This window comes from Loxodonta africana, chromosome 9 (assembly GCF_030014295.1).
Source record: "Loxodonta africana isolate mLoxAfr1 chromosome 9, mLoxAfr1.hap2, whole genome shotgun sequence".
Lineage (NCBI taxonomy): Eukaryota > Metazoa > Chordata > Mammalia > Proboscidea > Elephantidae > Loxodonta > Loxodonta africana.
The window spans coordinates 32,271,119-32,298,691 of NC_087350.1; the positions used below are offsets into that span (position 1 = coordinate 32,271,119).

General features: G+C 38.8%; 1 protein-coding gene across 4 annotated transcripts in view; it reads left to right on the top strand.

Annotated features, from left to right (window-relative positions):
• Positions 1-27,573, top strand: part of GNAQ (G protein subunit alpha q) — a 325,499-nt gene that overhangs the window by 50,641 nt on the left and 247,285 nt on the right. Inside the window, exon 2 of one of the 4 annotated variants that reach the window (XM_064291203.1) lies at positions 4,031-4,077. The exons of 1 other annotated variant lie outside the window; for it this stretch is intronic. In XM_064291203.1, the coding sequence (XP_064147273.1) occupies positions 4,031-4,077 (47 nt within the window). Of the gene's footprint in view, positions 1-3,091; positions 4,078-15,626; positions 26,428-27,573 lie in introns of those variants that run through there. 2 more of the 4 variants (XM_023544734.2, XM_023544736.2) reach the window with 2 other exon arrangements.

Genomic DNA, 27,573 nt, shown 5'->3' on the forward strand with positions numbered 1-27,573 from the left:
AGCTCTTCAAGTTAAACGAGAAATCTGGATTTTTATGTGAAATCCCTTGGGTTTTAAATGTTGCCAACTAGTTAAAAATTTAAAAACTACTGCCCAGACTTTAAAAACAAGCCTGTTGGTTGGATAAAGCCCCTGAACCATCTGTTTTCACCACTGGTTAGGATTCTTATTCTTATCTCCTAATTGTTCCTTTGTCTTTATTGTTGAAAAGGAGCTGAACATCTACTGGGCACTTTATTTATATGCCATCTTGTCCCCAAAGCATGTAAAGATGCTTTTATTTATATACACAATATAAAATATATTAGAAGTAAAAAAGAAAAAGCCCAAACAATTATAAGCCAAAAAACAAACCCGTTGCCATCGAGTCGATTCTGACTATTGTGACCCTAAAGGACTGAGTAGAACTGCCCAATAGGGTTTCCAATTACATAGGGTAATAAATGTAAACCAGATTTGAAATTATATATACATATATTAAAGTTTCAGTGGACCTCAAACTGAGTGGTCATCGAGCCTTCTATAACTTGCATAACACAGAAACCCTACTGCTTACATAGTTTGTAGTGTTTTGAAAAAACAAATCGCTTAACAGAAGCACAGCCCGTTTTGATGCCAAGATTGGAGAACACTTTTCTCAGAAGGGTTTTCAAAAGTACACACTGATGTGTATGAGGGACAACACCCTCATCATAGTGTGAGTTTTACAAGATTGTTCTTTCTCTTGTCCTTCATTGAGAGGCTGATAGCATTATACTAATGTGCAGTTTAGGAATTGGGGATTGTGTGTGTGTGTGTGTATATAAGGGGGAGGGCTGATAGAATAAGCTGCAGGATGGGATAACTTTCTTCTGGTTGCATTAAGCTCGTGGGGAAGTGAGCAGAGGTAGGGGCTGAAATAGGTAGGGAGACTAGCAGTTAAGCTGCCAGTCTCTGGAAGCAGAGGGCCTGGGTTTGATTCATAGAACCATCACTTACTAGTGGTGAGTTGCTTTATTTTTTAAATCTCAGTTTCCTTATCTGTAAAATGATTGTGTAACTGATTTAATTCAAATAAAGCCCTTGGCACAGTTCCTGGTACCCCATAAGCATTCAGTAAATATTAGCTATGGTGAATTTAGAAGAATTGTTGGAAACTCTGGTGGCATAGTGGTTAAGTGTTATGGCTGCTAACCAAAGGGTCCGCAGTTAGAATCCACCAAGGCATTCCTTGGAAACTCTAAGGGGCAGTTCTACTCTGTCCTGTAGGGTTGCTATGAGTCGGAATCTATTCAGTGGCAACAGATTTGTGTTTTTTTGGTTAGCAGTGGGCACTTAATTGTCAAGAAGATTAAAATCAAGGTTTACTTAAAAAAAAAAAAAAGCCAAACCCATTGCCATTGAGTTGAGTCTGACTCCGCGACCCTGTAGGACGGAGTAGAACTGCCCCGTAGGGTTTCCAAGGAGTGCCTGGTTGATTTGAACAGACAACGTTTTGGCTAGCAGCTGTAGCACTTAACCACTATGCCACCAGGGTTTCCAAGGTTTACTTAAAGGGTGTAAATGTTTCTGTTTATTCGCTGCAGTAAAATATTTTATTTGTAATAATTATTCCATTGAATCACTGGCCAACAAAAATCTGTTGAGTACCTATGTACAAAGTACTTTGCAAGGTTCCACAGTATGGCCCCTGATCGAGGAAACATAGTTTGGTAAACAAGCTATATATGTGCAAACAATAGGAGACTGTGCACCAAGAGCCGTCTGGGCTGTAGTGACTCAGAGAGGGCTCGTCCATAGTCGGCTGATACGAAGGAATGATTCCTCAGATGATGGTTGACTTTATTTTGGGGGCTAGATTTTTATAGTTTGGGTAATTCCAAATACTGTACAAGAATATTTTAAGCCCTGAGACAGAGTACAATGAGGATTTTAGGATTTTTGAAATGAATCATCATAGGAGAGAGTGGGACAACAGCAATTAACTGTGCTTTTGCAATTTGTGTTAATTAAACCTTATCCCGAGTCATTTAGGTTGGGTCATCATATGTGTGTTTTATCATTATAGGGCATCTTCTTAGCTGGCCGTGGGGTATACAGAGAGATGGAGCTTTGTGTATGTAGGCGTGGGGCTGCAGCACCCTGCCTGGGAAGTTAGTGAGCCTCTTGGTACCTCAGTTTGATTGTCTGTAAATTGGAGGATGATTGTACTAGTGATCGCTTGGAAGGAATGCTGTACAGATTACATGAGTGAAAATCTTTTAAGTCCTTAGGATAGTGTCTGGCACACGGCAAGCCCTGCATATGTTAGTTATCTATCAGTGGTCCCTCTTGAAATAGTATTAAAATTTCAAAGACAGCTGTCTGGTCAGGCTTGGGCAGAACAGAATACAGCTAACTGTACGCATGAGGATAGAAGCTCATGGCTTTACGGCGACACTCTGGACCTCGTTAGTCCGTGACTATGGGAATGTAGTGGGGGCAGGCTGGGGATGCCCTGTTTCACTCCCGGAAACTAAAAACTGAGCCACAGCTTCACCTGCAGCCCACGAGCTCGGTCATATACTTCAAGTTCATCATTCTCTTTTTAAAAGTTCCCTTATCTGTGTCTGTAAAGCAGGTTTAACCTCTAATTCTGGATGTGCGCTGAATTTTCATCAACTTGGAAAGCATGTAGGGGATAAAATGGATGGGCAAACAGGTTATTTTCTAAAATGCTTTTAAAAATGAAAGGAGATGCAGATGTTACTGCTAAATATTATTGATTTGACTTCCAGGTTTTCCTAGGAATCCAAATATATAGTAGGTGTCATATGACAAAATTTTTACCTTATTTTCATACAGTAGCCCAATAAAGACTTTCCTCAATTGCCCCATTTTTGTGTGTCCTGGAAATCATTTTAGCTGAGCGTAAAGACTCAGAAAATGCATTCATGGAGTCCCCCCTCCCCACCTCATTTCCATCAAAGAATTGACTTGAATCTTAGTGCACTTTTGAAGCCTTCTTAGTGAATTTCTGCTGTTTGTGCCGACAGTGGTTTATCACAAAGTGGCTTCCGAGGCATCCATTTTTTTTTTTTTTTGTGGGAGTTGCTCTGAAGTGAGTGGTTATACAGAGATAAATACAAAACACTGGCTGCATATAAAAATAAACCTCAGCCCTTAGAGCTACAGCCTTGGTGGCCTAGTGGTTAAGAGCTTGGCTGCTAACCAAAAGGTTGGCGGTTCGAATCCACCAGGCACTCCTTGGAAACCCTCTGGGGCAGTTCTACTCTGTCCTATAGGGTTGCTGTGAGTCGGAATCGACTCCATGGCAACAGATTTGGTTTTTCGGTTTTTAGGGCTGCAGCCCTGGGTGGGAATTGGCTAGAGAACATGGAGGAGGGATCTTGCAGTAAAGCCAGGCTCTCAGCCCACTTGTGTCTGAAAATGTGTGGATGATATCATAAGTTCTTTTTGGGAGCGGTTCATTCCATGTCTCCCTTAAAGAAAAATTCTTGGCCTTTCTCACACATTTATTCTCCAAATGGAATTTAAACTCATTTTGACAGCTTCTAAAAACAATCCCATTTTGAATCACATAGTTTGAATGTGATTATGTTACATAGATAGATTAATTTTGGGAAAATTGACACTTTTACCATCCAGGAACATGGTTATGCTTTTAAAAGAATTTTTTTTTTTTTTAACACCTTCTCTTTTTTTTTTACCTCAGTGAATGAGATCTTGTACTTTTATTTATGCAAGCCCTACACGTTTCTGCTGAATTATTTCTAGATGTTTTATATTTTGTTTATTGCTATAGTGAATAGGCTGTTCTTAAATTGTATCTTATAACAGGTTTTCGCTGATTGTAGAAAAGCAGATGATTTTTGTGCATTTATAAGTGAGCTTTTGAAGTCTAGTTCCTGAATTACCTAAAAATGGGAATTGATGTCACCTACATTTGTTGTGTTTATGAACCCAGGGAAGAAGAGTATGAGAAACATATGTTTTTACTTTATCTTCTGTGGGACCCTAAAATGAGCCCTGCATCTCTATTTTTATTTAGTGTTGTATCCCCAGCACCCACCTCAGGACTTACCAGGTATATACTTGGTAAGTATTATTGGATTATTACTTAGCTTTCTCACTTATATAATAGTTTTTAAGCTGTTTCTTTTGTCTCTGCAATTATATCATCCCAAAATAATACATTTTGTCTCTTTTCTCGTATTTGTCCCGTTCTTTTTTATTTCTCATCTTATTATTTTGGCTAGAACTTCTAGTACAATGTTCAGTAATAGTCACAATAGTCATCCACCCCTGCTGCCGCCGAGTCGATTCTGACTTATAGCAACCCTATAGGACAGAGTAGAACTGCCCAATAGAGTTTGCAGGGAGTGCCTGGTTGATTCAAGCTGCCGACCTTTTGGTTAGCAGCTGTAGATCTTAACCACTGTACCACCAAGGTTTCTATTCACAATTGTAGGCATCTTTATTTTTGGACCTAGATTTAATGGGAGCACCTTCAGTGTTTTACTTTCGGGGTTTGAGAAAGATTTTTTTAAAAATTGTATTGAAGCTAGTTCCTTCTATTCCTGGTTTACTAGAGTTTATTTTGTTTGAAAATCAAGAATAGAGTTAATACTTTGACTTAAATTATGTGTAACTTATTTTAATATATGTTCTAATATTAAAATATTCTTGAATTACTAGAATAAGCCCTGTTATTCTAATAATATCTTACTGATCTAATTTGCCATTAAAAATGATTTTATGCCTATATTCATAAATTAGATTTTTCTTTCGTTTTTGTTTGTTATGTTAATCTGATAAAATGAATAACAAGTTTTTCACCCTTTTCTGTGCTGTGAAAGAGTTTAAATTGCTTAGGAAGTAACTAGTCTTTGAAGGTTTGGGCAGAACTCACCTCTAAACTGATTGACACCAGTGACAGCCTTTTATTTATCCTTCCTTATTATTTAATTTTTTTTTTATTATTCAATACTGTACAAGTATTATAGGTAGAAAAGAATTTAATAGATGACCAACAAGACCACAAATTCCCTAACTTCCAACTCTACAGTCCCTAATAACATTTGGTTTATGTCCTTTAAAACATTTTTCTTATGCATAAACATACGCACATATAAGTTACATGAGTTGCATAGCAAATTTATTCTATTCTACATGCTATTTTGTAACTTTTTAAAAAATTGTGGTAAAATATTGTGATGGTTAAGGTTATGTGTCAACTTCTCAGTGTTCTGGCAGTTGGATAATTTGTGGTCACTTCCGTGTTGAAATTTGATTTGTGATCACCCCCATGATGGAATCTGCTGAGTGGTACCAGTGGAGGTGGGGCCTCTGGTAGCTCACCACCCCCTCAGCCTTCATCTCTCTGCCTTCTGCTGCCTACTTTCTTCCTGCTCACCTTGCCAAGGTTTTTGGCTTGTTCTGGATCCTGCAGCTGCTTCTTCTCATCTGACCTCCGGTTCTTGGGACTTGAGCTAGCACCTTCCGATTTTTGGATTTGTCACCTTCTGCCAATCTTGGGTTTGCCAGCCCCTGCAGCTACATGAATCAGGAGAAGCCTTGCAGCCTTGCCTTCTGATTCTTGGAATTCATCGATGTTCACAGCCCGTGAGCAGGAGCCTTGCTCACCGACCTGCCGATCGTGGGTTCAGCAGCCTCTGTAGCTACGTGAATCAGGAGAGGCCTCTATCCTGATCCCTAGACTTGGGACATCCAGCCTCTACAATTGTGTGACCTGTTTCCTTGATATAAATCTCTCTCTCTCTATGTATTTATACGCTTTACTGGTTTTGCTTCTCTGGAGAACCCAGCCTAAGACAAATACACAGAGCAAAAAAATTGGCAGCTTAAAGTGTACAATTCAGTGACATCGGAGTCCCTGAGTGACGAAAGTTAGTGAGCTCTATTACACACCAAAAGATTGGAGGTTCGAGTCTACCCAGAAACACTTCAGAAGAAAGGCATGGTGACCTACTTCTGAATAATCAGCCACTGAAAACCTTATGGAGCACAATTCTACTCTGACACACATAGAATTGCCATGAGTCAGAGTCAACTTCTCAACAATTGTTTTGTAAAATTACCCTCACCATGTTGTGCGACTTTCCCCACTGTCCATTTCCAAAAGTTTTACATCAGCCCAAACAGAATATTTTGTAATACTTTGAACATCTTTGTACATCAGTAAGAATAAATCTACATCATTTTATTGATTGCATAGTATTTTATTCTATGAATGTGCCATAATTTATTTAACCATTTTGCTTCAAATGGATACTTAGATTGTTGCCAGTTTTCTTTACTTTGTAAAATGTTGAGTGATCATTCCTATATAGACATCTTTGCTCAATTGTCTGATTTTCCCCCACTGTGTTAAGTTCCTATGAATGTAATTTCTGGAATCCATCGGTAATGAGTATTTTTAAGTACACATTTTGTCAAATTGCCTTCCACAAATGTTGTTCAATTTATAGTGTATGAGGTTGTCTCATTTACCTGTAACCATCACTGATAAGGAAACCCTAGTGGTTTAGTGATTAAGAGCTATGGCTGTTAACCAAAAGGTCGGCAGTTCGAATCCACCAGGTGCTCCTTGAAAACTGTATAGGGTAGTTCTACTCTTTCCTATAGGGTCGCTATGAGTTGGAATCGACTCGATGGCAACAGGTTTGGGTTTTTTGGTTTATCACTGATAAGTTCAATTAAAAAAAAAAAATTACCTGATGATAATTTAGCTTGTGACCACAGGAGGGCTCATCCCCCTTACTGGATAGATAGAACATCACTGATGTTAACTTGGTTAATCTAATTAACTGCATTGCATTTTAGGAGCCTTGGGCATTCAGGGTATACATTGTGCTGACATTGAACACAATGGTTTACAGGAAAAACAAAAACAAAAAACCCACTGCTGTGAAGTTGATTCCAACCTATAGCAATCCTGTAGGACAGAGAACTGTCCCATAGTGTTTCTAAGGCTGTAACCTTTACAGAAGCAGACTGCCACATCTTTCTTCCACAGAGTGGCTGGTAAGTTTCAACTTCTAAACTTTCAGTTAGCAGCCGAGTGTTTAACCACTGTACCACCAGGGGTCCTTAGAAGTTTATAGACCGGATGCAGATTTCAATCCCTGTCCCTTTGCCTCCTCAGTGGCTGAAACCAACATTTATAATGTCTGCTTTGCTACCATCCCTGCCTTCTTCTCGTTAGGTGCGATGGAGTCAGTTCCAACTCATAGCAAACCTATATACGACAGAACGAAACACTGCCTGGTCCTGCACCATCCTCACAATCCTTGCTCTGTCGGCTTGAGCCCATTATTGCAGCCACTGTGACAGTCCTTCTCATTGAGGGTCCTCCTCTTTTTCACTGACTGTCTACTATACCAAGCATGATGTCCTTCTCCAGGACCTGGTCCCTCCTGATAACATGTCCAAAGTGTGTGAGACGAAGTCTTGCCATCCTTGCTTCTAAGGAACATTCTAGCTGTGCTTCTTCCAAGACAGATTTGTTCATTCTTTTGGCAGTCCATAGGGTCCCTATGAGTCAAAATTGACTTGATGGCAATGGGTTTGGGTTTTTGGTTTTCTGGCAGTCCATGGTATAGTCAGTATTCTTTGCCAATACTGTAATTCAAAGGCATCATTTTTCTTTAGTTTTCCTTATTCATTGTCCAGCTTTCATGTGCATATGATTGAAAATACCATGGCTTGGGTCAGGCAATCCACCAGGCACTCCTTGGAAACTCTACGAGGCACTTCTACTCTGTTCTATAGGGTCGCTATGAGTTGGAATCGACGTGAAGGTAGTGGGTTTTTATGGGTGGGTCAGGCGCATCTTAGTCCTCAAAGATGACAGCTTTTTAATCCCAGCCTTAGTAATACCAAAAGAAAAAGCCAAAACTTTGGGACACACTTTATAAATTATTTATTTGTTTTGATCAAAGTAAGATTTGTTATATAAGGAAAAAAAAAATTCAAGGAGTACAAAAGTATATAAAATAGAGATGGAAAATTTCAACCCCCTTTCCAGAAACAAAGCATCATTTAAAATTTATTACCTACTGTCCCAGGCTTTTGTTGGTTGGTTGTTTCCTATTCAGGAGCAAAATTGGGGCAGGTGTCTTCTTCATCTTCTGACCTTTGTTACTGTTGACAGCAGGGAAATGAACAGATGGAAAGGGGCTTTGCTTACTTTGCTGTATTTAATTTCATATTTCTCCCAGCAACATGCTATTTTACACTTGGGGAAACGTGAGAGAGTTTTAATAGCTTGCTCAAGGTTGGTAGGTAATAAGTGGTGGAGCTTGGGATTTGAACCCAAGTCCATTCCTTAATTCTCTCTTCCCTGTTTGAGGACCCTGTCTGTCTAGTCCTGTGCTGGCCCATACAATGGTCACTAACCACATTTTGAAATTTAAATTTAAATTAATTAAAATTAAATGTAATAAAAAATCTAGTTCCTCAGTCCCACAGCATTTCAGATGCTCAGTATGGGTATATGGATAATTGCTGATAAAGAACATTTACGTCATTTTAGAAAGTTCTGTTTGACAAAGATGGAACCATTGAAATATGAAAAGTTTTGGATTAAAGACTTTCACTTTTTAAATTGTACTGTGCTTTAGGTGAAAGTTTACAGTGCAAATAAGTTTTTCATTCAAAAATTTTATACACAAAAAGTTTTATGACATTAGTTGCAGCCCCCACCATGTGTCAGCACTCTCCCCCTTTCCCTTTTAAAGACTTTTTTAAAGAAGTTTATGCTGGCACACTTAGCAGACTCTAGGTTCTAGATTTTGAAAGGTAGCTATAAAAACCTACTTGTTCAAGAAATAGAACAGACTTGCTATGCTCAAAATTTTAAAATGAAGTATTGATCACCCTTAAGGTTTTCAGAAGAAAGGCCCAGTGATCTACTTCTGAAAAGTCAGCCATTGAAAACCTCACAGAACAGTTTGACTCTGACACACATGGCGTTGCCTTGATGGCAGCTAGTTTGGTTATGTTTTTAGCTCTCTGCCAGGATTGGGTTACAAATGTTCTAAGGAATGAATTCCCAGTAAGGTATGGATGTATCTGGAAGTGGACAGCTAGAACAATAAAGTGCCTCTTTTTTTTTTCCCCTCAAAAAGTGAGATAATGTATTTTTCTTCCTACTGCATATATAACGCTTCTTTAACCAAATGGAAACCCTGGTGGCCTAGTGGTTAAGTGCTATGGCTGCTAACCAAAGGATCGGCAGTTGGAATCCACCAGGTGCTCCTTGGAAACTCTGTGGGGAAATTCTACCCTGTCCTATAGGGTCCCTATGACTCGGAATCGACTTGGCGGCACTGGGTTTGGTTTAACCAAATGGTAATCAGTGTATTTAAAGGTAATATTTTAAGAGTATGTTAGAAGAACAAGAGAATTTTTTTGAATATTTTATTGTGTTTTAGGCAAAAGTTTATGCAGCAAATTAGGTTTCCGTTTAACAATTTTTATACAAATCGTTCCATGACATTGGTTTCGGTTTTCACAATGCGTCAGCAGTCTCATTATTTCCCTTCTGTTTGTTCTATTTCCATTTATCTAGCTTCCCCGCCCCTCCTTGCTTTCTCGTCTTTGCTTTTGGGTAAATGTTGACCATGTGGTCTTGAATAGTTGATTGTTGAAGGGAGCACATTCCTCATGGGTGATATTGTTTATTTTATAAGCCAATCTGTTATTTGTCTGAAAGGCAACCTCTAGGAGTGGCATCAGTTCCAAGCAGTCCAGTAAGTCAGTCTTTTTTTAGGAATTTGAGTTTTGTTTCACATTTTTCTCCCATTCTATCTGGGACTTTCTATTTAAAAATGGAAAGTTTGCTTTTTGACATTTATATTCTTACACCTGGAGTCGATTTTCATAGTGTGAGGTAGGGATCAGGAGAGTTTTGATTTTGGCCTTCACCACTGCCCTGCAGAGGCTATAATCGCTTCTCTGCTGGTGTGTATTCTTGAGGAACTAGGTGATAACTGCGTGGTGAGTAACACTGGGGAAGAAAACTTGTGTCCAGGGCAGAGATGACGCAGGCTGGTGGTATGTAACTGAGTGCAGGGCAGAGTCAAAGGTGGGCATTGATGGTTCAGTGATAGAATTTTCCCTTTCCGTGTGTGAGACCTGAGTTCGATTCCCAGCCAGTGCATCTCATGTACAGCCACCACCCATAGGTCAGTGGAGCATGTTGCTGTGATGCTGAACAGGTTTCAGTGGAGCTTCCAGACTAAGACAGACTAGGAAGAAAGGCCTGGCAGTCTACAGGCAGTCCGCAGATTATGAACAAGATCTATTCCTAAGTCTGTCATTAAGTAAAATTTGTAGGTAAGTCAGAACAGGTATACACGGTTCCTATTTAGCATCAGCCAGTCAAATGTTTGTCTTAGTATATAGTATGTATTTTACCTTTCTATGCATATAAAACACTTAAGAAACATTGCCAAACCGTGCACTGTTTTCATGGGCATCATAAAGTAGTATGTGCGTTTGTTATTACAAACCATTTTAATATAATAGGCTTTGTGGCAGTTCATTCTTAAGTATGAGTTGGCTGTAAGTAGGACGCTCTTAACCCAGGGACTTACTGTAATAGGCTTCATGGCAGTCCATTCTTAAGGTCGAGTTGGCCATAAGTCAGATGTTTGTAACCTGGGGACTGCCTGTACTTCTGAAAATCAGCCAGTGAAAACCCAATGGATCACAGTGGTTTGATTCCATTGTGTGATGATATCCCCATGAGTTTGGGAGGGGGGATGACATGATAGCAGCTAACAATAAACAGGGCAGAGTCGAGAGGAGAGTTTTGTGACTGTCAGCTTTCATAACAAGGTTCAAACTTGAGTAGTCCAGTTGCTCATGAAGAACTTGACAGTGAGTTGAGGCATCAGGGTATTGGTTTTTTGTGTCTATGAAATACATGCTTGAGACTGAGAAAACACTTGACTCTTCACCTTACATTTAGTAGGTGGTCAGAACATGCCTGATGAAGAAATGAATGCAATGCCTTTACATATGTAGAGAAAGAACTGCCTTGGATTTCCAGGAAATTCCATAGGATTTTGTTGTGGAACGCTTTCCAGTGTTTCTGAAACTGCACTGAAAAACATTTTGCTGTGTGACATTTAAAACTCTTTGTATATTATGGCATAATCTTTTCCACCATTTTTCTCCTTCACTAAATGAAGGATTGGCCATCTCAGTTATTTATTGTCTCACATCAACGTCTACATTTTATGACTTCTCTGTTTATGAGTTTGCCTTAATTTTATTCTCTAATATTGGGAAATGCTAACATGGCACATCAGACTGATTGTATAGGGAGGGAAGATCTTGGGCAGTAAACAAGCTAATTCCTGAGTTTAAACGGGAAACTTTGCCGGTTGCATTCACTTCCAGGTCAGCAGAAATTCCTAAATTGCTGCTTTAGGACCCTGAATGGTAATTTGGGTGTGTTAGGAAATTACAGGGCATCACACGAGTGTGAAATCGGTAAGAGAGCCTCAGTGGTTATTTCCCACCGGCAGGTGGCAAAGCCCAGGGAAATATTTAGGGGGGCTGAATTAGATGAATGGGCAGCTGGGCTACATTTTGAAAGATCTGCTGTATCTTCCAGCTGTCAGAAATAACAGACAAGGGATGCATATGCAGACTAAGGGTGTGCCTCAGAATGCTGAAGATATTTAATCCCTTCAGGGAGAAAGTGTTGTCCTACCGTGGTTTGTTGAAAATGTTTTTACTTGGAGCGAACTCCTGTGCTCTGCAGTCATACCTCAGTGGGGAGAATTACTCTGCCCATTATCCAGTCTTCAGGGAGGTGCAGATGCCTGGAAGCCACATCTCTTCCTGCAGGCACTGTGGAAGTGGAATAAACCTGCCCACAGGAGGTGATTTCCCGTAAAATCCCTGCACTTAGGAATTACTCACCCCGCGGAAAGCTGGCTCTGGTATTTTTCTTGGTTGTCTTCAAGAGTGTCTCCGCTGTTAGTGTCTCTTGCTTTGGCAAACAGCATCATCTTTCCTTTGGTTTGGTACATGAATGAAGATTCATTTGGAATGAAATATAATTGAAGGCCAATTATATCTGATGGCCAGATCTATTAGAACAGCAGTGTTGTTGATTGGGAAATAGAAAGCATTCGAGATAGTGTCTGGGAAATACATTAAATACATCGAATGTCACTGCTTTGTCTAATGGCCTAATTTAAATTACTTTTTCCTTTGCTGTTGCATTAGGTTGTTTCCAGATAGACTCCAGAGCCCAAGAGGAAGGAAACTGTTTGGTAAATGAACGCTTAGGCATCTTGTGCATTCATTATCTTTTATATAAGATTGGAAAACACTTAAAGGGTGTCTTTGGTCTTTGTTTTTTCTGCATAAAAAAAGAGGGAAATAATTCACGCTTTGAATTTAATGGTTCATTTAGTTTGTAGGGACTTAATTTTATCCAAAGTGGCCCTAAAATACTTTATACTAAACAAACTACATTCTTGGTATCTTTGTTTCTGCTTTACTGTAATTTGGTGGCTTTTAGTGTGTTCACTAGGCTTTTAGTATATTCGCTGTGTTGTGCAACCGTCACCACTATCCAATTCCAGAATATTTCTGTCATCCCTGAAAAAGAAATCTTGTATCTATCAGCATTCAGGCCCTGTTCTCCCCTCCCTAGCCTCTGATAACTGCTAATCTATGTTCTGTCTCTGGATTTGCTTATTCTGGACATTTCATAAGCATGGAATTATCCAGTATGTGTTCTTTGTGTCTGGCTTCTCCCACTTATCATAATGCTTTCAAGTGTTGTGCATGTGGTATCATGTATCAGTACTTCATTCCTTTTTATGACCAAATAATATTCCCTTGTATGGATGTGCTGCATTTTATATGACCATTCGTTGGTTGGTTGATGGACATTTGAGTTGTATAGATAGCTTAATAACGTTCAAATATCACATGGCCTTTCAGATATTTTACAATGTAAGTTCATGTGCTCCAGTGTAGATCTTTGAATAAAATTGTTCCCTACAGTGAAAACAGTTCAAGTATAAGAAATACTTGAGGAGCTGGGAAGGAGCAGTAGGCTCTTGACCTTGGTCAAATGTGCATCTGTGGAATTTAAGATATTTGGAAATAATACCAACTAGTAGTGGAATCTTTGGGAGTAGAAGCTGCCCAGAACCCCGCTACCCCTACCCTCAAGCCCTTATCCCTTATTCTCTCACTTTCTGCTGACAGCTCTAGAGGAGTCCCTCTCTCAGAATTGTCCTTGGCTGTGGAGAGCCCAAAGTCAGACCCCTTTCCTAGGGATAGCCCACATTTTTGGGATATAAAGTCTCAACGCCTTTGCCTCTATTTGAGACAACCTGAAGCAGCAGTCACCCCCCGCCCCCCCAACCCCATGGGATCGACTGAGGCCTTTGTTGAGACTGGACTGCAGTTCGGTTCACTTCCTTCACTGCCCAGCCCTGCTGCCCACTCCCATGCTGGTGATACCCTGAGACCGTTTCCAGTTCCTGAGTTCCTGCACACGCATCTCCATATCAGAGTCAGCTTTATGGGGGATCCCAAGCTGTGACAATAGTACACATATTTGTAAGGATAAAGGGGGCCAAGTTTTGGGCTCAGCAAAGCTCCACCTCCTCTTTAGCCCTGTGAGGCACTGAGAACCTGAGAGCTAATTTGGGCAAGGACCAGGAGCTTCCTTGGAGAGAAGGGCTAGAGAATCTATTCCCTTTTAAGATTTAACCTTGTTATAAGTTCTCTGTGATTTTAGATTGTCTACACAGGTCTAAGAGAGGCTAAGAAAGGTTAACAAGGGGGAACTCACTTTGATCTGCCAGTGAGACTAGGACCTAGATTTTGAGGGGAGGGGCTGGTTCTAGGCATAGCAGGTGGCTGAAGCCTAATGGTTGTGTGGGTGACATTAAAATATAGAAAGATGTAGCATAGGACCAGGAAGTCTCTGGGTGGTGCAAAAGGTTAAGTGCTTGACTACTAGCCAAAAGGTTGACTGTTTAAACCCACCCAGAGGCACCTCAAAAGACAGTCCTTGGAGCAGCTCTACTCTGCACACATGGAGTCACTATGAGTTGGAATTGAGTTGATGACAACTAATAACAACAATAGCATAGGTGTTTGGTGGTGTGGAGTCACCATGGTTGAATCTACCTAGAGAATAGAAACCTTCCCTCTTGGACTACCAGTGGGGGTCATTGATCTGGGGACAGGGCCCGCTTCCCACTGTGCAACACCCACGTTGTGTCTTCTTTCCCAAGAATCACTCAGACTTAAAAAAACGTTGCTCACCTTAACATTTTGATTTCCCATGAAGGTGAAAGTCAAAGTTTAGAAAAGCAAGTAGAATTATGAAACAAAAGAAGAACTGAAAAAGAAAAGCCCTTGGGGAGAAGGATGAGGAATGAGGTTCTGAGAGAGACCGTGAAAGTGGCAGCTCATGGGCTGACCAAACCAGGCTAAAGGAGAACTGGGGGTGGAAGCAGTGCTGACCAGGGCAGAGGCAGTGGACAAGTCAGGCAGCACGGCCTTTGACCTCTGGTGAGAAAGCATCCCCAGACACTGAGAAAGAAAATCGAGTATGTTAGAGAATGGTGGGGTCTGCAGTCCGTTGCCTTTGCCAAGGATTGGTATTGTACAGCTGAAATATCAAGAATCAATTTGGCAGTCACAGACTGAATAGCATTATTTTCTGCAAATTCATTAGCTCTTCCCTTTTGTGAATATCTTAGTTTTGAATTTCCTGACTTTATGATGAATAAACTTTGAATGTTTATTAATGTACTATTTACTTTCCCTTGGGTGAAGTTCCGGCTAGTAACAAGATTCATATCTCTGTTGTGGTGAGGCATTGTTGGAGTAAAACAAGCCCGAGGAAAATAAATTTTCTGTCTTTCAGGAACTGTAATTGCCTTTAAAAAGTTTCAAGTGTGCTTTTCAACCTAGTAAAATCCTATTATAAAGAAAAACATACATAGCAGAATATTCTGCTTGCATGTAATAAGTAAAATATAATTTAGACAGGCCCTTATAGTGTGTTATAATAACATTTTGTTAAAACAGCTTCATTGAAAATGTAATTGATAATACAGAAAGAAGCACATATTTAAAGTTACCAAGGAGCGCCTGGTGGATTCAAACTGCCGACCTTTTGGTGAGCAGCCGTAGCTCTTAACTACTATGCCACAAGGGGTTTCCATTTAAAGTGTGGAGTTTAGTAAGTTTGGTCATTTATGTACATCCATGATACATCCATGAAACAGTTACCACCATGAAAATAATGAACTTATTCATGAAACCCAAAGTTCCCTTGTGCTCCTTTGTAATCCCTCCGTCCCACCCCCTGCTCCCCTGGGGCAACCACTGATTTTCTTTTTATCACCCTACACTAGTTTGTATTTAGCGAAGTTTTATATGATTGGAATCATGCCGTATGTAGTCTTTCGTCTGGCTTCTTCCACTCAGTAAAATTATTTTCAGGTCTGTCTATGTTTTGTGTGTATCAGTAGTTTATTCCATTTTTTTTTTTTTTTTGCAGAGACATATTCTATTGTATGGATATACCACATTTTTTAATCCATTCGCTGTTGGTGGATATTTGGGTTGTGTCCAGGTTTTGGCTACCACAAATAAAGCTGCTGTGAACATTCATATACAGTTGTTTGTATGGCTTATGCGTTCTTTTCACTTGGAAGGAAACCCTGGTGGCATAGTGGTTAAGACCTACCGCTGCTAACCAAAAGGTCGGCAGCTCGTAGCTACCAGCTGCTCCTTGGAAACTCTATGGTGCAGTTCTGTTCTGTTCTGTCCTATGGGGTTGCTATGAGTAGGAATCGACTAGACCGCAACAGGTTTGGTTCGTTTATTTGTTTTTCACTTGGATAAATACCTAAGAGTAGAAAGGCTGGAACATATGATAGCTGTATGTTTAACTTTATGAGAAACTGCAAAACTGTTTTCCAAAGCGGTTATAACATTTTTTGTTCCCAGCTTCACTGAATGAGAGTTCCCATTGCTTCACATCCTTGCCAGCACTTGGTGTGATCAGTCCTTTTAATTTTGCAATTTTAATAGGTGCCAAATGTTATCTCATTGTAATTTTAACTTGCATTTCCATAATAACTCATGTTGTCAAGGGTCTTTTCATGTGCTTAGTTGCCACCCATAAGCCTTTGGTGAAGTGTCCATTTCTTTTGCCTGTTTTTTTCCTTGGATTATTTTTCTTCTTATTGTTGAATTTTGAGAGGTCTTAATATATTCTGGATGTAAGTCTAGATAGATGCTTTCTCCCTGTCAGTGGCCTTTTTATTCCTCTTACAGTATCTTTTGAGAACCAGAAGTTTTTAATTTTGATAAAATACATATTTTGATTAATAGTCTATGCTATGGATGACATATATAAGAAATCTTTGCCTAACCTAAGGTTACAAAGATTTTCTCCTGTGTTCTCTCCTTGATCTAATATAAAACCTAAAACTATCAAACTTTTAGAAGAAAATATAGCAGAAATTTTTAAGTTAATTTTTGTAGGTGTTTTCTTTGTGGGAATGTTTTTAACTACAGATTCAGTTATTCAACAGATATAAGGCTATTCAGTTTATCCACTTCTTGTGTAGTCCTTCAGTAGTTTGTATCTTTGAAAAATTTGTCTATTACATCTAAGCTGTCAAATTTATTGCTGTAAAGTTTTGCTTTTTTCCTGTAATTTTCATTCTGTGGTGTTTTTACCTGGTTTTGGTATCAGGGATATGCTGGCTTCATAGAATGAGTTTGGGAGTATTTCATCCTTTTCTATGCTCTGAAATACCTTTAGTAGTAGTGGTGTTGAAGGCTTCCCGGCCAGAGCTTTTTTTTTTGCTGGGAGTTTTTTGATTACCTTTTCAATCTCTTATTTTGTTATGGGTCTATTTAGTTGTTGTACCTCTGTTTGTGTTAGTTTAGATAGGTAGTGTGTTTGTAGAAATTCTCTCATTTCTTCTAGGTTTTCAAATTTGTTAGAGTACAATTTTTCATAGTAATCTGATATGATTCTTTTAATTTCAGTTGGGTCTGTTGTAATATCACCTATCTGATTTCTTATTTGGGTTATTTGACTCCTCTCCTGTTTTTCTTTTGTCAGTTTGGTCAGTGTTTTATCAATTTTGTTAATTTTTTCAAAGAACCACCTTTTGGTCTTGTTAACGGTTTCAATTGTTTTTCTGTTCTCTATTTTATTTAATTCTGCTCTGTTTTTATTATTTGCTTTCTTCTGGGGCCTGAGGGTTTCTTTTGTTGCTCTCTTTCTATTTGTTCAAGTTATAGGGATAATTCTTTGATTTTGGCCCTTTGTTCTTTTTGTATGTGTGCATTTATTGATATAAATTCATGTCTCAGCACTGCTTTCGCTGTGTCCCAAAGGTTCTGATAGGAAGTGTTTTCATTCTCATTGGATTCTGTGAATTTCTTTATTCCATCCTTGATGTCCTCTATAACCCAGTCGTTTTTGAGCAGGGCATTGTTCAGTTTCCAAGTGTTTGATTTCTTTTCCCTGCTTTTTCTGTTATTGATTTCTACTTTTATGGCCTTATGGTCATGCTTTGTAATATTTCGATGTTTTGGATTCTGCTGAGGCTTGCTTTATGACCTAATACGAGGTCTATCCTAGAGAATATTCCATGTGTGTTGGAAAAGAAAGTATACTTGACTGCTGTTGGGTGGAGTGTTCTGTATATGTCTATGAGGTCAAGTTGGTTGTCCCTTTAATCATTACCTAGTGTCCTTTCTTATCCTTTGTGGTGGATTTAACTTTAAAGCCTATTTTGTCAGAAATTAATATTGCCACTCCTGCTCTTTTTGGTTGTTGTTTGATTGATGATTGATACAGTTTTTTCCATCCTTTGAGTTTTAGTTTGTTTGTGTCTCTAAATCTAAGGTGTGTCTCTTGTAGGCAGCATGTAGATGGATCGTGTTTTCTTATCCATTCGGCCACTCTCTGTCTCTTAATTGGTGCATTAGTCCATTTACATTCAGTGTAACTACGGATAGGCATTAGTTTAGTGCAGTCATTCTGATACCTTTTTTTGTGTGTCGTTGAGTTTCTTTTACCCACTTAATTTTTTGTGCTGAGTAGCTTATCTTTATATATTGTCTTTTCCTCTTATTTGCTGTAGTGGGTTTTGTTTCTGCTAAGTGTCTATTTTTTTCTTGTGCTTCATTTCGATGAGTAGAATTCTTAGTGGTTACCTTAATATTTACCCCTACTTTTCTAAGTTTAAACCTAACTTTTATTTCTTTATATTGCCTTGCCTTCCTCTCCGTATGAAAGATCTATGACTACATTTCTTAGGTCCCTCTTTATTGTTTTAACATTGTCTTCTTTTACATAATGACATCGCTGTTTCCCTGTTTTGAGTGGTTTTTATCTTGATTTATTTTTGTGATTTCCCTATCTGGGTTGACATTTGGTTGCTCTGTCCAGTGTTCTAGTCTTGGGTTGATATCTGATATTATTGATTTTCTAACCAGAAAACTCCCTTTAGTATTTCTTGTAGTTTTGGTTTGTTTTTTATGAAGTCTCTAAAGTTTTGTTTATCTGGAAATGTCCTAATTTCACCTTTGTATTTGAGAGACAGTTTTGCTGGATATATGATTCTTGGCTGGCAATTTTTTTCCTTCAGTGCTTTATATAAGTCATCCCACTGCCTTCTTGTCTGCATGGTTTCTGCTGAGTAGTTTGAGCTTATCTTTATTGACTCTCCTTTGTAGGTGAATTTTCGTTTATCCCTAAAAAAAAAGTTTTTTTTTTAATCCCTATTCTAGCCACTCTTAAAATTCTCTTAATCTTTTGTTTTGGCAAACTCGATTATAATATGTCTCGGTGACTTTCTTTTAAGATCTACCTTATGTGGAGCTTGATGAGCATCTTGGATAGATATCTTCTCATCTTTCACGATATTAGGGAAGGTTGCTGCCAACAAATCTTCAACAATTCTCTCTGTATTTTCTGTTATCCCTCCCTGTTCTGGCACTTCCATCACTCGTAGATTATTTCTCTTGATAAAGTCCCACGTGATTCTTAGGGCTTCTTCATTTTTTAAAATTCTTTTATCTGATTTTTCTTCAGATGTATTGGTGGCAAGTGCTTTGTTTTCAGTCTCACAAATTCTGCCTTCCACTTGCTTAGTTCTGCTCCTCTGGCTTTCTGTTGAGCTGTCTAATTCTGTAATTTTATTGTTAATCTTTTGAATTTCTGATTGGTGTCTCTCTGTGGGTTCTTGCAGCTTATTAACTTTTTCATTATGTTCTTGAATAACTTTTTTAATTGTCTAGCTTTTGCATGCATATGAGGTGATTGGGTCAGGCACACCTTAGTCATCAAGGTGACATCTTTGCTTTTTAACACTTTAAAGGGATCTTAGGCAGCAGATTTGCCCAATGCAATACATCACCTGATTTCTTGACTGCTGCCTCCATGGCACTGACAGTAGATTGAAGTAAAATGAAATCCCCAACAACTTCAGTGTTTCTGTGTTCTTCGTGGTGTTGTTCATTGGCCCATTTGTGCAGATCTTTGTTTTCTTTATGTTAAGGTGTAATCCATACTGAAAGCAGAAGTCATTGATCTTTACCAGTAAGTGCTCCAAGTCCTCTGTGCTTTCAACAAGCAAGATTGTGTCATCCGCATATCACAAGTTGCTAGCTAGTCTTCCTCCAGTCCAGATGCCACATTCTTCTTTATATAGTCTAGCCTTTGAGATTATTTGTTCAGCATACAGATTGAATAAGTATAGTGAAAGGAAACAACCCTGACACACATGTTGCCTTATTTCAAACCACACAGTTGGGTTAATAGTGTTATTCAAGTTTTCTATATCCTTGAAACTATTTTTTTTACTTTTTATCAATTATTGAGAGGTATTGAAATTTCCAACGATAATTGTGGATTTGTCTATTTCCTTCTGCAGTTCTGTCATTGTTTGTGATTATATTTTGAAGTTCTATCATTAGGTACATATAGGATTGTTAGGCCATTTTGATAAACTGACCCTTTTTTCATTGTGAAATGATCTTCTTTCTTCTTATAAGATCATTTGCTCCAAAAACTGCTTTGTCTGATGTTATTAATATATCTTCCGGCTAGTGTTAGCATGATGTAACTTTTCCTATTAAACCATTTGTATCATTATAATTAAGGCGTTTCTTGTAAGCAACATGTAGTTGTTTTGCTTTTTTGTCCGATTTGACATTCTCTGCTTTTTACTTGGAGTTATTTAAAACATTTACATTTAGTGTGATGATTAATATAGGCTAAAGACTGTCATCTTGATATGTATTTTCTACTTGTCTTATCTAGTCTTTGTCCTATTTTTGTCTTCTTTTGGGTTAAATGAATTTTTAAAATAATTTTATTTGGTCTCCATTATAGAATCAACTCGATGGCAATGGGTTTGGGTTTTGGGGTTATAGCTATAACCTTTTGTTTTATTCTTTTAAAACTTGTTGTTGTAGGGTTTATTGTATACATTTTTATCTTATCACTGTCTACCTTCAAATAATATTATGCCACTTTACATGTAGTATTAGAATCTCAAAACAATGTACTTCCATTTCCCGCTTCTTGTTATTTGTGCCATTCTTATCATATATCTTACCTCTATATTTGTTATAAGCCTTACAATCCATTGTTATTGCTTTGCTTTAAAGAATTCACTATTTTGTTCAGAAATTTTACAAAATAAAGAAAAAACTGTTTTATTTTCCCACATAGTTATCACTTTTACCTCTTTTCATTTAACTGAGATTTAGGGCACCCTTTGGTATCATTTTCTTCTGACCTGAAGTACTTCCTTTAATATTTTTCATAGTGCAGTTCTGCTGGCAGCGAATTCTTTGCTTTACCTTTTGTTTGTCTGAAAAAAGTCTTTATATTGTTTTCAGTTTTGAAATACATTTTTGCTGGGTAAGGTTTTCTAGACTGACCATCTTTTTTTCACAGCTTTGGAGGTGTTACTTTATAGTCTTGCCTTGCATAGTTTCTAATTAGAAGTCTACTGTCATTCTTGTCTTTTCCTCTCTATGTAATATGTCTTCTTTCCTCTGGCTGCTTTTAGGATTTTCTCTTTAAGACTAGGTTTCTGCAGTTTGATTAGGAACTGTCTTGTATGGTTTTCTTTATGTTTCTTCTGCTTGGCATTTGTTGAGATTCTTGGATTGGTGGTGGTATAATTTTCATCGAATTTGGAAGATTTTTGGCCATTATTTTTTCAGACAGACAGATAGACACACACAAATGTTGGCAGTTCAAACCCACCATCCACTCCATGGGAGAAAGATGTCGCAGGCTGCTTCCAAAAAGAGTACTGTCTTGGAAACCCTATGGAGTAGTTCTACTCTCCTGTGGGTTGCTATGAGTTGATTTGACTAGCCAGCAGTGGGTTTTTTATTACGGGCATATGCCTGACTACTCTGCCCGTGCCTGTGTACTATCCTGTCTCTTTTCTGGCTGGTGGGAACACAAAATATAACTGGCTCTGTGTGAACTTTGGAAAGTAATTGGCTGATGCTTTCCAGTGTTTCTTTTCCAAGCCCAGTGGAGTTTCACGCCACTCACAGGTCGTTACTCAGCCAAACATTCAAGGACATTCCTCTGTAAATCTCCAGAGCTCCTTCTCTGTGCTGCTGCCTCTTCTCCTGTCCTGCAAATTCTAGCTTTCTCGGCCTCCCTGAAGTCTGATCTCTGTCTTCTCAATTCCTTGAGAACTTTGACTTCTGTTTGGGATCTTCCTCACCATGCTGTTGTCTGTAAACTGCTTCCAGGCAGTAATCTGGTTGCAGTTATAGGATTTACCTTATTTGTGTTCCTGTTCTGCTTGTTGTTCAGTGTCTTAAAACGATTGTTTCATGTATTTTATTTGGTTTTCTAGCTGTTTCCCATTGTTTCCTTTAAGTGAATGAATATAAATTCAACTCTGGTAATACCACTTAGATTCTAAAAGCATTGCTTTTGTTATTTTAATTTTATATACAGTGAAACCTGTGAAAGGCAGAACCTGTATAGGTGGAAACATGTCAGAGAAGGAAAACTCAAATATATTCCACTAAAATGAGTGATAGAAGAGTGGAACGACCACATGCCATCAAAGGCAGAAAACTTTCGAGACCTGGACGAACAAGGCAGTCCTGTTGAGTTCTGGCTCTCACAGGTTTCTCTGTATAAGAATCTTACCAGATATTACTTTTAAAGGGAAGAGTATCTTAAACTATTCTGTTTATTAGATCCTGAACTGTGTGTTTCTAATAATGAAATTTATTAAAGTAAGGATATTTAATACAGAGAATGATCTCATACATCTTCTATGAAACGGTTGCTTGTAAAAATCATTCCAGGCTTTTTGTGCTCATTAGCACCTCATTTAAAAGATAGGCATGAAAAACAAATTAAAGAAAATGAATTCTTATGTTTCTTATTTTTCTACTTGTCCTACTTTTAGTGAAGGCGAAAATGATACTTTAGTCTTAATTTAGGTATGTTATACCATCTTTTACAATGATAATTTTAAGTTATACTCAAAAGTATTAAAATTACTTTCTTAGAATAACCAAACCAAATGTATTAAGAGAAAGTTAGGACTGGACGTAGAAAAAGAAAGGGACATCTGTGATAACCAACCCATGTTAGTTCTTTCACCAATCTGTTGCTTCCCAGCTCAGGAATAAGCCCTTCCTAGGTTCTTGCCTTCTACTGACCAAGAATGACGAGGAGAGGCCCAGAGGTTCCGCACGAACAAAAGTTTATTAGTGACAGAAAGAGGAAAGGCTTGCGAGCAAGTGGGTAACAGATAGGGACCAAGCAATGCTAACCTTTGCTCCTCTGAACAAAGGTTTTTCTGGGGCTTACATGGGTTTGGTGAGGATAATAATGAGTATTTAGTAGGTTTCTTTCAAGGGACGAATACTTCTCAAAATGGCGGTGCATCCTAAATTAGGCTGTGCGCGCGTCTGGAATCCAAGGTGGAACCTGTAGCAAAGGCTCCTGGGACTGGGTGGCGGGACTTAGTATGGAGTGTCGTGCCTGCACAGTCCCCTTTCGGCGCGGGTTTGATTCCTGTCTCAGGTACTTGCATCAGGTGGAGGTCATCTATCAGTCACCTTGTGGATGTCTGGGCATGCTCCAGGGACCAGATCGGGCTGGTCCTTCTGAAAAACATCTTACAAGGAAGTACATTGTTGGTTCTTTCCTTATCTCAGGTTCCAGGATGGGGGTTTGATGTCATTAGCCAAGCTTGCCGGTGTTGCAGGGTTCCTTGCCTAGGGGCCCAGTCCCCTTTTCTTCCCTATCTCAGGAAGAGAAGGAAAAGAAGAGAATAAAGACAATGAAAGATTGAGGAAAAAAACCAATAGGGCAGGATGATTCCATAGAACATTTTAAGTGGAGTTAAGGAATTTAAGCTTCCTTATGAGTCGGAATCAAATAGATGGCAATGAGTTTGGTTTGGTTTTGGCTACTCCTGACAAAACCAAAGTCCACACCCATTCTGACCTCTAATACACAGAAGATTAAAGATAATGATTACAGTCCAACTGAGTCAGTAAGTTCAGTGTTACTTCTACCTGAATAAAAGAGGAAATAAGTGCTATTGAATGAAGAGGTAAGGAATCCCTTTATCGTTCACCTTTGCCGTCCTCTGGTGGGTGGAGGGAATGTAGCAGGTCCCACTCAGCTTCTATTCTGCAGGTTTTATAAGCCTGAGGGGCGAAAGAGAGGCCTAGGCTGAACAGGGGATTCCCAGAATTATGATGCCACCTTTTCTTTGGGTCTGGTTCTTGAAATCCTCGTTTTTCAAGAATTTCACTACAAAAAAATTGATTAGCAAATAGTTGAACTTGTCAGCAGAGACTTGGAGAGATTCTGTTGACTTTGTTTTTGCACCTATAAAATATTAAATATTGTGGGCAGTAGAAAAACAAGAAAATAAATGATCCTTAGTAATTATAGAAATAAAAAGTGGAGGGAATAAAGCAGTGAGGGAAGGAAATTGGTAATGCTGTAATTTTCAGGCAGATTAAAATTTGCAAATGGTAGTACAGAAAATTTATCTGCAGAGCTATTTCATTAAAGTTCTGACTTGTGACAGCAGTCTCTGTTTATATTTAAAGATTTGTTTATGTTTTGTGAAGATTTTAAATAGCACACATTTAATATTTACAAATTTCACATTACCTTCAAATAAAAAAAAGTAGTAAAACCAATAAAAAAAATTATATGTAGAAATGAGGTAAAACAGATGATTTAGACTAATGATTCCTGGATTAGAATACACCAGAAGAAAATAAAGTATTTTATTACAGAGTGACAGTTGGAAAATGTAAATGAAGAAGCAAGAGGTTTTGAAGTGGCAGAACCCGACTAACATTGTGAGTTAAAAAAAAAAACAAAAAAAAACCCATTGCCATCGAATCGATTCCGACTCATAGCGACCCTATAGAACAAAGAAAAATTCTATGAAATAAATTAATCATTATGGGAAGACGGTTTTCTTCAATGTGTGAAGAATCACCTGGGAAGCTGATTAAATACTGAACTCCCTGAGACCCTCACCTTGTGTTGCAGGTGTTTATGTACCGTGTCTTCGAAAGACAGTGATATTTAGACTTACAGTACACACACAATGAAGTGTTCCATTAAGTGCTCATTTCATTCGTTCTGTAGTTCTCTTTTCAGTGAACTGTCTTAAGTATTATCAACAACTTAGAGGGTATCTGAGGTGGATAAAGGGAGAAATACCAAAGAATGGAGGAGTTTATCAAGAGTTAAAACTCTCTATGGGCTGAAATTAGCCTGCAGGCAGGTTTTTATTTGTATACCTGGTGTTTGTTTTGTTTTTTTCCATCGCATTTGAGTGCCCTTAAACCTATAACCAAAGCCCAACTGCCATCAAATAGATGCTGACTCAGAGAGACTCTATAGGACAGAGTAGAACTGCCCCATAGAGTTTCCAGGGAGCGCCTGGTGGATTCAAACTGGTGACCTTTTGGTTAGCAGCCGTAGCTCTTAACCACTACGCCACCAGGGTTTCCATTAAACTGTTCACTTGGTCACATTCTCTGCAACTCCCTATTGCCCTGCACCCCTGGCTTGTTTTTCCTTCACCTACCTGGTCATTAATGGCATTGGATTGTGACTGACCCTAGTGACATCTTGGCTAAGAATTGATGACTCAGTTAAAAAACACATCGCTGACATTAGCAAATAATATAAGTTGGTTGCTAAAAAATGCATATATCAGTATTATGTTTTGTCAGTTCCGTAATCTCTAAAACCAGTTGCAGTCAAGTTGATTCTGACTCCTAGCAACCCTATAGGACAGAATAGAACTGCCCCATAGGGTTTCTAAGGAGTGGGTGGTAGATTTGAACTCCTGACCTTTTGGTTAGCAGCCAAGCTCTTAACACCGTGCCACCAGGGCTCCTTTAATTTTCCACACTAGTGAATAGGCCAGAGCACTCTAAGATACTACACACAATCCGAAAGTCATTTATTGTTTCAGCAGTGTGTCTTGTGGCTTGAGGCTATAGATGTATTTTTCTAATTATATTTTATTTGGTCAATTGTTAAAGCTAGTGTTTATTCTCTTTGTATTGGCAGCAGGCTACAGCGGGGAAGCAGCTTATAACTGACCATGGAAAAAGTAGATGGAGAGATAGAGTTTAAATTCTGGTCTTTAAAGGCACCTCGAAAAAGAAATCGTAGCGAGAATTTACTGAAAATTTACTACACTCCAGGCACTAGGATTAATACAATGATTGTACTTTCAACCCTCCCAACAATCTTATCAGTTAATAGTACTCTACTATTCCTGTTACAAACAAGTAGAAACTGGTACTTAGAAGTTTAAGTAATTTGCCCACATTGCCTTTATAAGGGCATAGACTAATAATGTAGCGTTCAATTTAATAAGAACATGCCTGCCATTTAAGATGGGGCTTTACTTTGGGACACTGCACAACATAAGATGCCATGAGACTGACATATTACTTAGGCAACATGGCCAACATGTTTAGGTGGCACCAAGCCCATGCTTAAACTTATCTGCCCTTACTCATTCTGATTGGACGTCACCACAGAGCTCCCGCACTTAGCTTCCTCCAGCAGGGGCGAGGACACACGTCTGTTGCTCACTCATCATTTGATGTGAGGAGCCAGCCTAACACCATATTAAATAAGATGGGTTCCTTGATGCCTGTGACAGCCTTCTCACCTCTTTATCTTGCAGCTCTGTGACCTTTCTTTCACTGAAGTTCCTCATGAAATCCCATTGCCTGTGTGAATCTGACCTAGTTGGAAAAGAACAAGCAAATTCCCCATGCTCTCTCCAGCCCTGCTGTGGGATCATTCACCTCTTATTAATTGCTTACCGTGCAATAGTGAGTCTGCCTCTTCCTGCATGTAGTCCTAATAGTTATATAATGTGTGCCCCAGGGACATGGGCCGTATCTGCTGTGGATATTACTGTTTATTTTCTTTTTACACTGCCAGCCTTTTCATCATCCTGTCCTAGCTATACTGTAAAATGAGATTACTTCATCAGCTGTCATCCTCATTCAGAATACTGCCTCAGAATGTTATCATATGTAGGCGTGGATGATACCCATGCTTTTCCCTTTGCCTGGAAGGCCCGTGCCACCCAGGTCACTTAGAAAAGGCCTATTCCTACTTCAAAGCCCAGAATAAATGATGCCACCTCCTCTAGGTATGACTCTTTGTATCAATTTCCAGTTTCTTCAAATTCAGGTAATTTAGGTGTTACAGAACTCTCTTACCTGCTTTCTTTGAGAAAGAGACTGTGCGTGTCCTTGGGGCCTGGCAATGTGCACAAAGGGCTCTTATTAAATGCTGAATACAGTTGAATTGTGTCCCCCCAAAAGACAGGTTGAAGTCCTGACCCCCTGTACCTGTGAATGAGAGCTTAATTGGAAATACGGTCTTTGAAGTTGAGTCAGTTAAGTATCACGAGGTCATACTGGAGTAGGGTGGATCCTAATCCAAAATGAATGGTGTCCTATAAAGGAGAAAAGGCCATAGACACATGACACAGAAGGAAGATGGCTATGTGATAACCAGAGAGTGGAGCTGTACTGCCAGAAGCCAAGGAACTCCAGGGGCTACCATGAGCTGGAAGAGGCAGGACAGAGTCTTCCTCTAGAACCTTCGGAAAGAGCATGGCCCTTCTGAAGCGCTGTTTCAGAATTCTAGCCTCCAGAACAGTGAGACGAGAAGTTTCTGTTGTTTTAAGCACCCAGTTTGTGGTACGTTTGTTACGACAGCTCTAGGATACTAATAAAAAAAAAAAAAACTTTTTTTTTTTATTATTATCAATCCCTTAATTTTTTTTTTAACCAAATGTTGTCTTTTCCATTTTTTAATTATTCACTAGTAATAACAACAGTATGGGTACTGAACATTTTCTATTTACCAGGCCTTGTTTTAAAGTACTGTATATATATAAACAAATTTAACTTTCTCAGTAACCTTACAGAAGTTAATATTATTATTTTACAAAGAAACCTATC